This window comes from Trichoplax adhaerens, genomic scaffold, assembly GCF_000150275.1.
Source record: "Trichoplax adhaerens TRIADscaffold_21 genomic scaffold, whole genome shotgun sequence".
In the NCBI taxonomy this organism is placed as follows: domain Eukaryota; kingdom Metazoa; phylum Placozoa; class Uniplacotomia; order Trichoplacea; family Trichoplacidae; genus Trichoplax; species Trichoplax adhaerens.
Genome location: NW_002060962.1, coordinates 1,177,385 through 1,192,437, shown reverse-complemented (window position 1 = coordinate 1,192,437; position 15,053 = coordinate 1,177,385). Strand labels below are relative to the sequence as shown.

Here is a 15,053-nt window from a genome sequence, read left to right as displayed (position 1 = left end):
TTGAATAAAGCAGTTCTCAATTGTATAGTTGTTTTAACGTAGAATCAAAGGCGTCTAAATTCTTGTAAGTAGGGATACTGAATCCCGGAGACTATAGTAATTTAGAGATTTGTTTTACGTTATACTTGTCACGAAGTTGGTTTGTGACAGTAATATAGAGTTAGCTCCGCAACACTATCAAATTGGATTCTCTCTAACTACAGCATTTTCTTACTTATTTACCTTAAGTTTTGTCTCGCTTAAAGATCAATTAGAGTCATAGTTTAATAGAATTATACATGGCAACATTCTTTCTTGAAATTGATATATATTTTGCAAGCAATGTACTATTTTATATTCTATTTCTTTGTTTTTATCTTACACATATGGAAATCAATAATTTCTTTTAGAATCAATTATCTTGCCTTTAATAAATGTGATGATATTCGTTGATAATAATTTGTTATCATTGAATCTCTGATATTCGATAAACTGTTATCTTACGGCAAAGCCGAAATTTTGCTATCTACTACCACAAATGATCCTGATAAATTGATCTACTATACGAAGAAGTGGTTAAAATTTTGCTCTCATTATAAAGTCACGTAAAAATTGTAATAAAATCAAACGATAACAAATAAGTATGTTCTATCAAGCAAATTTTTAAGTTTATTTTCACTAGGTTTAGGAAATAAATTATATATTAATAACAGAGACTCTTTTATGGTTTTGCTCTATAGACTTGAACTCCAAGGTCTTTATAAGTTTAGCAAATGCTAATAGCTTTTTAAGAGGCAGTCCTGTACGTGAACGTGAAGCAGGAGAATCTTCTTATCCAATGTGGGGCCAATGTTGTGACGAAGACAGTAGTTGTAATAACGGTGACTTATTAGTCCAATGTGGTGATGAAATCAATTACGAGAAAGGCAAGCCATACGTATGTGAAATCTCACGTGAATATTACGGATATAAAAAATAATTCCATCATAAGCAAATGATCACATGGCGAAATATGGCTGATGCACTAAAAGAAGGTATTCACGCAATGGAATTGTAAGAGTAAACTTATCTAGAGTATTGAAAGTAACTGGCAAATGGCAAAATCAGTAGATAGCCAAATGCTTAGATTCAATTCTTGAAATATTTATCGTCTTTTACTGACTGGAGTTGTAGAGAAAATTTAAGTAGTAAAACGTTCTTAGAGAATAGACTATTCTGAAAGCTACTCAGAAACTACTTAAATTTGATTTTTAGTTACTGTTTTCAACACCAAATGAAGATATAATTTTAAAAGCATCTAATTAAACTATAATTCGTTCGCCGATAATTTAGCTTAGTACGGTATCTATGTAGCCCTTACGGCACTAATTAAGTAGGTCTCTGCAACCTCGGATGATATGTATCGCAATCAATAAAAGACTGTCAATATATAGGATAGGAATCATTACTTATCTAAACGCTTCTAATTCTTTTCAACCATCATTATGAAATATAGGAATTAATATTGTAAGCTGTTGCCCTAGGTGTTACTGACGGTTCATACCAGTAATTAATTTATATGAAATTGGTACTAAAATTTGTAGTATTTATTCATAATATGATGAGCATTATTTCAAAATATCTCCGTAAGTATTACGGCACTACGTTATCCACAATTCCAGAGGATGTAAGAATATTGATATTAACAGTGTTTGAGTGTTGTAATAGTCTCTACAAATTGAGACAGGTAACAACTGCAGTACGATATGTCAACTATACATATAAACAAATTATACCGGCGGAAACGCGATGTAGGAATATGCTAGTGATATAGTGGTGATTTTCAAAGTATTTCTTAAAAGTGCTTATAGCAATTTGTTACAAACTTCATTTCCCTGAGATTATTGGTTGAGCTATAAAAAATTTTGATTCAATATAAATCAATCATAAGAGTGACTGCCTTACCATGAACTACTAGATACACTTAGACAAGGAACTCTTCAGACAGGCAGACATTTTTATACCTAGATAACTGGTATAAATCTTTGCCTCTCTTTTCTGAATCTTTTGTACTAATTTAAGAGCATTCAAGACTTTATGTAACTGTTTCGAAGCAAAATTTAGTAAAATAGAATAGATATCGATATAATATTATCTAATTTAGAAAAAATAGCGAATTACAGAATCGAGCAACCCCCTCAAGGACATTATAACGATTGTTTGGAATAGTATTATTATAACGCATGAACCCGAAATATCCGACCGTCCGAATAGAGCTTCCTGTCCAATATAAATTAAGTAGTCTATGACCTCAACTATCGCATATGTCGTAATAGGCAGACTACGGCCATGTCGATATTACTAATCTATTAGAATCTATGTAGATTAGCCTTGACTAAGCTTGACAATATTGATTGAGGGAATAAATTCATCTTTTACCGAGACGAAATAGGCAAAGAAGGTGATTTTGGCTGCCTTAAATTATAATATAAGTGATGTACCTGGCAGTAGATTAAAATATCTGATCAATGTCTTAGCCTTTATGAAGAGAGACCTTGGTACTCAATAGCACAACAATATTATCTATATCATTTTGAAAATAGTTCGTATTTGTATCCTGTGAAAGGCCTGTAATTGCCTCTGTACTGCTATGTATACTCAAGCTATCTGATCGTCTGAAACTGTCTACTTGGTACTTTAGTTTTGTCAAATCTACTCGGTACAAAAATAAAACTTGTTTTCTCCTGCTAATATAGGACTACGAGTCGTATAAGACCACTATTACGACGTGACTTGTATGCTGATTGAACCGACCGTACATGTACCAGTGACTGTTGGTTTAAGTTAAAATTTTAAAGAAATAAAATATCTTAATACTGTGGTAAAATGTAATAGAAACATCAAGAGCTAATTGATGTTTATGTGGAATTTGAGCCAAATTTAATGTAAACGTTTTGAAAATTTAAAAGATCCAATTAAATGCTGCACTATGGCTGAACAGCTTTCAACCAGTATACAGTAGAGAGCCCGCCAGGTCCCTAAAACACTGGTCTAATATTGCATATATCCTGGTATGGACTTGTCTAATTTATTTTGTATGCAGTTTAACTATTACGTCGAGTTCGGCGCGATTTTCGTTGTCATTTCTGCTCTAGCATTAAAAATAATTAGATATAAGAAAGAGAAAGTTAACGTGAAATTTACACCTAATCTATGCGCGACTAATCAATGCGCGCATTCCTAACGCAAATGTTAGCATTTTAAATTAAATGACTAAATAAAGTATGTGTTATAAAATTGCAAAAGTATGTTTTATGTTTTGATTACAAGATTTTAGACATGTATTTAATATCGATCTACTAGTAAATATTCAACATACATGTATAACCTGAATTGAAGCTTTAATTTACTATCGGAAAGGGGTCTATTCTTAGCACTAGCATATTTGTCCTTTAATTTACTGTCGGATAGGGATCTATTCTTAGCACTAAGATATTTGTCTAGGTGAGTGTTAAATATTAAATTCTTAATTAGATACTTTTTGCTACAGTCTTGCGAATTGTATAATTCCTCTTTAAAATTGATCTCTTTATTTTATATAGCTAAGTTTCAGAAGGAATAAAACAGGCATTGCTAGGAATGAGCCATTTTCCTAAATATCAATAGAATGTTAGGCGCCGTTGATTATCAACAAATATTGTTCATAACGAACTTCACAATATTTAATAATTATAAAGAAATGAATATCAATGCCATAAATACTTGTAATTGAAGATATTAAACCTTTAGTTTTATAGCCTAGAATAGAGCAATCCGATATCTTATATGAGGCTACGGCAATGTATAAATAGCTAATTTACTGAAGCAGTTAATTCATAAAATCAACACATACAGACAGTATATTATATAGCCACCTAATCCTCTGTTATCTTACGGTACGTTGTTTCGTGTATCTAATTAGTTTTTTTCCGGTAAAATACTGTTCGCTGTTATTTCTTTGAATACACCATACTTTAATGTTTTAATTATAGAGTTTTCATCAATAAAACATTAATATTCGACTATCTCGAGATTGCAATATTTTGACGTAAGTCCTTCTTATGCAGGAAATTGAAAGAAAAGCTAGCTACAACATTATTGATTTGCACTAGCTTGAGTTTAAGATACACCTTCGTATAATCTCTGTTTGATTATACGGAATACTTGTTTTTTTTTTTCATCCTGTCTCTACTGGCTTATTATTTTTGCATAGCTATAATTAAACGGTCTAAAATTATAGAAAGGGTCCTAAAGCATCCTAATATACAAATAATGCAAGTGTGCGGTTTCATCATCCTTGTTACAAATCTACAATTTCACTGTATTAGATTTGTAATCAAGTACTACTTCTAGCCTTTCTCTAAGTTAATTACCCTATAAATTAGTTTCATAATATAGAGGCTAAAAATAGTTTATAACTTAAAATTTAGTTTCAAGTATGTATTACAATAGTAATGCTTATATCATGTAACTATGCACATCTAGCTCTCTATATATCGACTTAACTCCTCTACAGTCTAGCTTAAGGCTACAGCTATCGTCTCTACAATCATACACTAATAGTAGGCGACTATCTTAATGCCTAAAAGTAATCCTTGACATCACTTGTCTACTCAGGTCTAATGCTACCATCTTACTTAAGATTTTTTCAGCGTTTGTGGTGTATGGATTCTTAAACCTACATACTATCACTGTATTTCCCTAACACATAACTACTGTAATTAGCTTAAATCATTACAGGATCTCACTATAGAACCTGTTTTGTTACAAGATAAAAATTATTATACTGTTCCACACAGTTCTTTACTGCAAACTTTTACTCTACCTTCAAAACACGCACTACTGTAATTAGATGAAGTCACTCCAAAGCAATTTCTATCAATATAGGACCATTCGGCATCTGTTGCATTAGTACAAATTCGAGGAGGAAGCAAAAAAGTAGTTATCGCATACTCGTATAATTGTCATCATTATGCCAATTGATGGAGATAGGTCTGCTATAACGGCTATATGTGCGTAGATTTAAGATTTCATAGTAAAATAATCAAAGATACTTCTGTTCCAGAAAAAATATACAGTATATCGTACTGAATGCAAACTTTCGGCACATGTAAAATTGTAAATACAGCTTAGTCATTTGTTAACGTTTTAAGTAAGATCATACTTTCTAAACTAAATATCAAGACATGGAACAGGGTAATGATTTTTGGACGTTATCGACAATGTGTGATATATTATATTTGATAATACTGAATTATAATTATGAGGCATTTACACTCTGTATCGGACACAGCCTGGAGTTCGTGGCCTGCGACCGATTTCCAGACCAACATGAATTATATTTTCTGACGAATCTTAGAGAGTTCTGCATCATCACAGATTACTCAACAAAACTTTCCCTCCCCCTTCATCGTTCCAGCATTACTGAAGCTCCTATTTTTCTATACTGTTCCTGTTACTGCCGCTAGTTCAAAGAAATTGTTGAGTAAAGTTAGGTTAGATTGGGACTTTGGCTTGTGGCATGGGTACGAAGTACCGTAGTTTTAGTTGAGGAAATTTTTTGTTAAGTGGTCCTTGGCATCATATACCTCTGAATTCAAGAAATTCTTAACTTATATTAATGAAAGGACTGAATTTTAAAGATAAATCGTGGTTAGCAAGCTCCCAATTACTAGTATACCTTTAATATTAAATGGAGACTACAGATATGGAAATTAATGATCGTCAATACCTCTATCGCCATGAATCGTTTTATTGATTTATCCTCAAATTCAATAAGCCTCAAATGCTAATGTGAATTGCTTACATAACACCAAGTAGTGCAGTCACAAATTTTTATGATATACCCGCATTCAAAATTGGTTAATGATTCATAACGACCTAGTGTGTTAATGAGAAAAGGTAAAGATTAAAGTTGGAATCTTATAAGAAAATAAATATGAAATCATTTTACACTTTTACGATTTAAATGACATGCTCACAAAATTATACATACTTGCTCATCACATTATTCCTACACGCTTTTAACGTATAGGAGGGAATCATGCGTAACATATAGTGCCTACCAGTACGGTATATCTATCTACACGTCAAATAAGAGCCATTTTCAAAAAATCGATTATTTTATATAAAATTCAAGGATATACGATTTTAGCAACACTCACGTAGGCAATATTTACTGTATTTACGGTGCACTTGCTATTATCCTATATTTGCAGTAAAATCATAAAGACGGTAATTTGAAGCACACCGACGCTATTTTATTATTTATTTTACAGCGTAAGAAAAATCCTAGCAACAAAATAGTAGAGTATCGCTATTAGAGTATAGACAATGCCATCATAACCGTAGCAACACTACAAAAATTGAAATTATTCATAAAAGCCATACAAAAAAGATTTGAGGGAATCTATCCTCAACCTCATAAATACAACAGTTGGGTATATGTAATAGCACGCATTTTAATACTACAGTCCCGTGACCATAATGATGACCACACGACCGTAGGTATTTGCTGATATTAAGAATGTATTAAGGCAAGACAGATTAACAACACATCAGCAATTCTTTAAGGTACAAACGAATAGTAAGATAACTCAAAACTTTGCACACATTATAATCATGTTAGTAGCAGGTGTTATGACAATACATACCGGCACGTATAGACAAAGTAGATATGGTACACATACAAATTTTTTCATCACATAATTGAGTGCAGTAGTAGAACAGCATCAAAAACCCAGACAGCTTCATTATTTTTGAAGTTGTCTGCGACGAAATGGCATATTAATATATCATCATACCATACCAAAATTATCTTAGTATAAAGAGATTTAATCTGAAGATTTTGCAACACTATACAGTAGTTATCCAGTATTCAAGTATGGTAGCAATAAGTTACTGATGCTTTATTTATCTCACTTATTACTTATCGACATCTATCAAATGTAGGAAATAAGAAGATGTCAACAACTCAGTAGAAAGTAAAATGTACCTTTCTTTTAAATGTAATTTTAAGATATACAAGAAATTTACATCATGCACAAATTAGAAAGCAGTTTCATCAAAACTAAAATCATCCATTAAGGCAGGATCTTCTTTATCATAAGAAATTTCCTTTTCATCATCATATCTGTCGTTAATATCGGTGGTAAAGCTGGCATGCCTTCTCTTCTTGCAAATAATATCACTTATGTTATTAGGCAAATTACTAGGTAATGTTCTTGTTCGATTACGCATCATCAAGTCTTCGACAACCTGGTCGTAGTAATTTTCCATATCCAGCCTTTGCCATACGTTTTGGGTGATGATAGATGTTAAACGAGTTATCTTCATTTCATTAATCGTTATCCGCATTAGCATTAGTTCATAAGATAAATCGGCATCACCCCGGCGAATCGTATTCTTCTCGTAGCAAAGAAGAAATTAAAGCGTTAAAAGGGGTAAACAGAAGCTATTAACTCCAAATTACCGCAACTCGTCAAATTGCTAGTATCGCAATAACCCTTAGACGATTCTTTTTTGTGTGGTTTTCAAGCTGGTATCATCGTTTGGAAAATTTTACAGTATAATCGAAAAATATTTTTCTATCGGCGCTACTTTTGCCGTGCCCGAACTAACTCTAAGTAGTAATCTGTACGGTGAACTGCTAGGCAACTTAATTATAACTAGTGGATATCATTTGCTTCTTGCTAATATCAAGTACTGTAATTCTATAATTGAAATCATAATATTGCGTAAATGCTGTGTAACCAGTGTCATGGATTACAGTGAGAATGTACAACAGCATGTTAGGGCAAACAGTAATAATTAGTCTTCCACTTTATAGAAACGTTGATTCAATTCATATCGAACAAGTGATTACTGTACAGGATATATATATATTTACATACGTGACACTATGAATTAGAGTAAATGACTTCAGTCAAGCAGAGCTTTCGCTGTATACGTTGTGTAATCGTAACTTCTATATACATAAAATACAAGATCCTTTGAATAGCGAAATCCTTCTTTCACGTAAGAAAAAAGATCTTGAAGAAGTTGATACCTTACGACGGTAAACTAATATCGCGCGATGGCCTTATGCACATAAAGTCAACAAGATGATGACACTTATGTTTAGGCATTCATTGAATTTCACATTAAAGTTGCCTAAAACTTAAAAATTTGACAATTTTTCCCCCGTTTCGTTAAATTTAGCTTTCAAGATAGAATACGAGGTCATTCGGCAATACTTCATTGGATAATGGACAATGATAGAGGTTCAGCGTGACTAAGTACTCACCAATTCGTGAGTAATCCAATCCAGGGCTTGTTTAATGTTTTTTTTCCTTTCTGTAAAAGATAGCGATCGATCCAGAGGTGGCACTGGCCAGCCATGATCATGATAACGTTGTGACTTCAAAGCGTTGTCCATGGCCGACTAGCCAGTACTGGAACAGGCAATTCTTTATAAAACGACTTCATTTGCTATACTCGGGATGTCGTGAGACCATGGCAACGACGTCATCGGTATTGACGGATAATACCATACCAATTATTCTATTTACTGTCAAACAATGTCTGAGTAGAAATGGCTGATGAAATAATAATAGAACACTAAATCAATACGTTATACTCAACTATATTTATTCCTTGATTAACTGAAGAAATAGGCGATATAGTCCTGTCGACTATACTGTATTTTAATACAATTTGGTAGCTGAAGGAGAAATACAGTGCATAGTGGGTCAAAGCTTCATTTTACAAAGGTTCTGAAATTGAATATTTTTTAATTTGTAATCTATATTTTCATCTGGCTGTAATGTTAACGAAAAGTGAGTAAGTGAACGTTCGTATGGAGCACAAATGTCTCTTAATAAACGATCACCCATAAAATAGGCTTATAATTTGCTTTAAAAAATGAATACACACCTCGAAATCAAAAGTTATAAGTTTTACCACTACTGTTCATACTGACGTTGGCCGGGCCCACATGAAAGTGTACAGTATGAGCCAGAGACCTCCATTTGTATTATTGGTATACGTGACATATATATCCCCCCAACATTAAGGACGAATGCAGCAATTTTGTAATCGAGTTTTCAGCCAACGATGAATCGAACTTGCTCCTACTGTAATATTGGATCAACAGTAATATCCGACTCCTACAGATTTTATAATTTTGAAGTCAAGATTGCAATAAAGCAGTAGGCAATGTGCCTTTGCGATCCAGCTCTTACTGTTACTGATGTCTACTCTATAACTACAGTATAGTAGGTAGAAAAGTGGCCACTAAATAAACTTTGGATAATCCATTTCCATCGACTTTCCATTATGATTGAATGGTGACGAATTTATCCTCTCATAGTATCAACAGTACGAAAATACTATAAAAGTCTATAAAAATAGCAGGAGTCGGATATTACTGTGGATTCGCTAACCTTACTTCCTGTGAATTATTGTGCTATTGTGACATTGAAAGTACGTCCGAAGAAGGAATGCAGATTAATTATAATTACAGTACTGGCAGGTAATCAACGCCAATATGAAGACATTTCTTTATGAAGGAATACCTTTTAAAAATCATAACTACATCCGCGTACAGCATCCTGTAGTGGGTACTGTTAGAAGCATTATGTAATCATTTTGTCCATGAGTCGGGCTGACCATGTGACGGGAGTCGAGAATAAACTGAACTCTATTGCAAATAAAGAATTGCAAAGAAAATACTGAATGAATTTGCTAGGAATACGTCTCGATTTGATTCTCAAACTGTATAATATATTGCTATGTCTAATGTACTGTACAAGTACTGTAGGGTACTCACCACTACCGATAGTCCTTATTTTTCTTTCAGTGTACGAGTTTTGATTGAGTGTGGACTATGGCAAGAGATTTTTCTTTCTTTCAGTTTGTTCCTATGGGCTGACTAGCTGAGCCTGCGGTTTATGTACTTCTCCGTTAAGTTTAGGAAATGTACTGAACCAGACTGAATCAGATCGTGATAGTCAGAATGGATGAAGAAAAGTTTTGTAGTATTAAGTTAATCGGGTATCCTTTCTGACGAATAGTGCAACAATTATTACTCTTAGCTTATCGATCTGCGAAGTTAGGAGATATCAATGAATACAGTATTTTTTCTGTTAACTCTTCTTAAGACTTCTAACGAAAACGAGCTAGTTTACCTATGGTTGCCTGGTTATGTCTGTTAAGCTATGGTGCAGTAGTATGACTGATATTCAGGGACTTGACGTTGGGCATATTGATGAAAGATTAAAGATTATACAGTATTAACTGTAAGTTAAGGATTAAGATTAAACTAAATTAAATTAATTAACAGTAAATGACAGCATGGCAGGAAAAGATGAGGTGGAATTCATACGCAGTTAATTGGCTAAAATTTGAACGGGATAAACGAGGGATTACTGCACTCGAGGAAAAAAAATTGGAATTTTCTCAGCTCTCTCAAAGAAAGAAACGGACGCATTATCAGCATCGTTCTTCCTATGCACTGATTGATAATCACGTTTCTTTCTCTATTTACATTATCGTAAGAACAAACTTCCTATGTTATTTCATATTCGACTGTATTGGCAGTAGCTAACTGCGGTACAATACAAAGAATGTTATCATAGGAGTTATCAAAAATTTTTAAATACCTTATTGGCATTTTATTAGCGAGGTGATTCGCTACTGATAGCCTCACAGGACTTTATCTAGTAGTCCATCTAGTATATAGTACTGTTCTGTAGATGAAAATGTAATGTTATCAATGTTTGCTTTTCATCGCTATTACCGTATCTCGCAACTCAGTTATCAATCGATGATCGGTTACGTAGCAGATAGGACAGATACAGCTCGGCAAAATACTCGAACCACTACTATGTAGCAGCCTCTGCTAAAGCATAAAAATATCCCGTAGGATATAAACTGTACTTCAATGGTGGCGGAACTGATGTTGATAGGGTGCTGTTTTTACGATGAAATTGCAATTTATGATTTAAAAGAGTCTTTGTTCAAGATTGACAACATTCGTTTACTTACAGTTACATTATAGTGTACTACAGGATACTTTTCAATTTATAGTTATTATACAGTACAGGATTAGGATTCAATTAACGCCTAGTTTATTCACAAGTTGAAACGCCGCACTGCATTGACAGTGTAAAGATTATTATCATTACTGAAGACTGCTTGTTGTCGGTAGGTTTTGCTGAACTATTTCCAAAGTGCGTTACAATATTTCACTTGATTATATATATTGATTATAGATTATTATAGTACTTATTGGTTAATAAATAAATAGACATTACAATATTTGTAGCTATTACAGCAATTTTGAAGAAATGTCATTATCGCGTGTCAAGCATTGTTTCGGTTAAGACATTTATAGTTTCTCGTATTACAGTAGTTTGAATGAAGATTCTGAAAAGCGATAACATACTTGTACAGTACATGTAGCCTGATTAAAAAATTTTTCTCAACGATGATCCTTACAAGTGCTACTATATGCGTGTATTTTTGTGTTGATTCAGTAGTAGAATAACCAAAGCGTTTCAAAAAGTATACTGGAATCCAAAATCCGATCCAAAGATGGTGAGAATGGATGAAAATCAACCACTTTTAGGCGGTCAACATAATCGTGAAACAATGGAATCGACCAATTGTGTATATACAATTTGTTCTCAGTGTCGTTGTTTGCCAACACGATACGTGCTAGCTTTAATGGGATTCCTAGGTTTCTATTGCCATATTGCTTTACGAGCTAATTTGAGTATCGTAATGGTCGCAATGACCAATACCACTGTGGACACTAGCTACAATAGTTCGGCGGTCGAGTGCCCAAAGTACAATATCACTGGAACACAGGTAAGCTTAGAAATTGAAGTTTATTCTGTTGAATAATATTACATATGGAGTAATAGAATTCTCCCAACGATTCTAGAATCGAGTAGTTCTAGCTGAATGTGATCATGCATCCCTTTTATCAATTTTGATATTCAATCTAGCTACAGTACTGTACCTTTCAATTGCTATTTGAATTGTGATTAATTTTGTACTAACCTAACCACATTGTTCCTCAGTTAATCGGGGAATTCGACTGGGATCACAAATTACGAGGTTAGTATTCTTAGTTAACGCTGATGACGTTGTGACTCCAAGAGTTTTATAAAAGTAGTTTAAAATCAAATTCATTATGTGTGCTGTATCGAAATTCGTCGACCAATGTTGCATTTAAGAGATAAGTATCAATACTTTATCATGTTAACATTATTTTTAAACGATTTATTTGCTGGTGATCTGGCTAGTAAGTTGTAAACGATTAATTATTGTAAAGCTAACTTTTATTGCTATGCGATATATCGACATCTCAATTTTCAAATTTACAAGTAAGAGACTATACGAACTGCGTTACTAATAACTCAATCCGACGCAATTTTAAAAAAATTCATTCACATATACAGTACTGTAGAAATCTTTAAGATAAAATAGTTATCTTGTACTGTACTGTACAGTACCAGTAAATATTAACAGTGTCGGTTTTGCTTTATTCTACTATAACTTGCCTAATAAGGCATTATATTAGGGTCATTTTTCTATGGATTTATCATAACGCAAGTGCCAGGTGGATGGTTAGCGGAAAAATGGGGCGGCAAACGTTTATCCGGTTATTCTATGCTTGGTACATCAATTTTGAACATACTAACTCCTATCGTAGTGCGTCATAGCGTTGGCCTCATGATAGCCTCTCAAATAATTCAAGGCATATTAGAGGTAAGAACATTTAACGATGTGTTTAGGATTGAGTATTTTGTTTATTCTATATTATGGAGGAGATATAATCAAATGGAGATAATGTAGAATAGAATGAATAAATATTTAATTATGCAGGGAGTACGACTGCCTGCTATGCACGCTATCTGGGCGCGCTGGGCTCCACCATTTGAGAGAAGCAAATTAACTTCGTTTACGTATTCAGGTAGGACTGTAAGCAACAGTCGTGTTCCAACCGATACTGGTCTATTTTTGATTTTACTCTCTTTAGGTGTTTATTTCGGTATGGCAACTACCTTAGTCTTATCTGGATACCTCTGTGCTCGATTTGGTTGGACAATAACTTTTTACATATATGGTGGAATCGGTTTAGCATGGTTTGTAGCCTGGATGTTGCTAGTATTCGATTCACCATCCGAGCATCCTTACATTTCATCGGAAGAGCTGACTTTCATTCACGATGCCATTGGCCTGTCTCTGTCTCAGAAAAAGGTATGAAATTTAAAATTATCTGAAGCTAGTATTAACCACAACTGGAATGATTCGGGATGAACATAATTTTTCAAAATTTTATTGCCTTAATTGCTTATTTTATGTACTGATTTTTACTGTGCAACTGTTTATGCGAAAATATATAATTGCAGCATCAAACTCTGTTCACTTTATCAATCTTCATTTTATAATTCGTAGGACTGTCAATCCCTGGAATTTTTCTAATTTTAGCGAGCTATACTGGTTGTCAACAAATTAATTTAACCATAGCCAGTATGTGTGTTGCAGTCGCTGGTCGAGCATTTGGTAGCTCGGGAGGATTCCGCGTAAATCATCTAGACATTGCACCTCAATATGCCGGTGTTCTCATGGGAATAACGAATTGCTTTGCTACATTGCCTGGTATTATCAGTCCGTTTATAGTAGGGATTATTGTCGATGTATCGGTAAGTCTTTCGTACAGCTTACACCATTTACTGATTTTAATGCACATTTGATGGAATAAACTGCTTGTATATCCGTTAATTATCATGGAATATTGCGAGAGTGCACTCATATGGACACTTTTAAATATAGTAGCATCACGTTGTCAACAACTCTGATTCTAAGACCCTATCCGCTTACAGCACATTATTTCATCACAATGCACTTTCATTTTCTTGATTCAGCATACACGACAGCAATGGCAAGTTGTATTTTATATCTCCGCTGCTATGTACCTCTTTGGTATGGCCTTTTATTTAATCTTCGCTACCGGAAATCTGCAAAACTGGGCTATTGATGATCACGAAGAATCCTATGACAAATCAAAGCCATCAATAACCTACAGTGAACTGACACAAAGCACTAGTGGTTTGTGGTAATTAGGTCTAAATAGTTGTATATTGTTTCCGTAACTTGAAGATTTTATTTGCTACCTTAAGCTATGAATATTACACTTCATATTGTTTTTACATCGTCATATTACTTAAATATCTTTGCTGTGCACAATTATTCCATAAAACCGTATCACTATTTTAATGCAGCATCTTCAATGTTTGCAGATTGTTACATAACTTTAGTATTACTTTACTGCCTGTCAAACGAATTTATATGAGCTAACTTATCAATTGCTTACTATAAAACCACTAAAATGCACATGTAGGCATAGGTCATACCACGAATTAATGCTTTATAATTCATGTTTATTAGCTAGTTCTTAACATTCAACATTGCTTAAATAAATAAAGCTAAAACGTTAAATTAAAATCATTAGCCCGTTAGCTAAGCAATTTGACAACGGATGTCATAAAATCTAGTATTATACAAATTTAATTACATCGTACTTAGAAGTACTTATGTCGAATACACTATAATTAGTTGTAAGACTTCGTGATCATATGGTACTGTACAAATGATTTATGAAACGTATACATCCTAAGACTTTTAGTAAAATTATAATCCTTCAGATCGTATAACTGGCATAGGTATTGCATGCGAATTCAACTTTATTTCGGCTATTCCTTGAACGGTTCATTAACAATGGCAGCTAACAACTTCAACCACTGCAGATCTTGAATGGTTTTCCTAAATTTAAGCCATCTACAGTCACGAAAACATTTGTTTTGTCTCGCTCTTCTGGCTTTATTTTCATCTATAACAACCGTCCTGATACAATCTAGCAAATTGTAATTAAATTAGGATCATATATACAGTATGTAACAGTTAAATCATTCCTTAACGGTTACCTGCATTAGTACTTAATATCGGACTGTCAAGATTGTTGCATGACGACAATGATTTGCCTGCTTTAAAGGTACGATCAACAA

At 33.5% G+C, this 15,053-nt stretch overlaps 3 protein-coding genes across 3 annotated transcripts; 2 read left to right on the top strand and 1 right to left on the bottom strand.

Moving 5' to 3' along the window:
• Nucleotides 1–7,044: 7,044 nt before the first annotated feature.
• TRIADDRAFT_61198 (uncharacterized protein) lies at nt 7,045–8,376 on the bottom strand (the record flags this gene model as incomplete). The annotated part of the gene is made up of 2 exons (XM_002117062.1): nt 7,045–7,282; nt 8,282–8,376. 2 exons carry the CDS (start codon nt 8,374–8,376, stop codon nt 7,045–7,047), a joined length of 333 nt encoding a protein of 110 aa, XP_002117098.1.
• Nucleotides 8,377–11,571: 3,195 nt separating this feature from the next.
• TRIADDRAFT_61197 (uncharacterized protein) lies at nt 11,572–13,251 on the top strand (the record flags this gene model as incomplete). The annotated part of the gene is made up of 5 exons (XM_002117142.1): nt 11,572–11,847; nt 12,063–12,099; nt 12,566–12,753; nt 12,871–12,958; nt 13,025–13,251. The coding sequence occupies 5 exons, from the start codon at nt 11,572–11,574 to the stop codon at nt 13,249–13,251; spliced, it is 816 nt and encodes a 271-aa protein (XP_002117178.1).
• A 269-nt stretch (nt 13,252–13,520) lies between these two features.
• Nucleotides 13,521–14,108, top strand: TRIADDRAFT_61196 (uncharacterized protein; the record flags this gene model as incomplete). The annotated part of the gene is made up of 2 exons (XM_002117141.1): nt 13,521–13,691; nt 13,914–14,108. 2 exons carry the CDS (start codon nt 13,521–13,523, stop codon nt 14,106–14,108), a joined length of 366 nt encoding a protein of 121 aa, XP_002117177.1.
• Nucleotides 14,109–15,053: the final 945 nt, after the last annotated feature.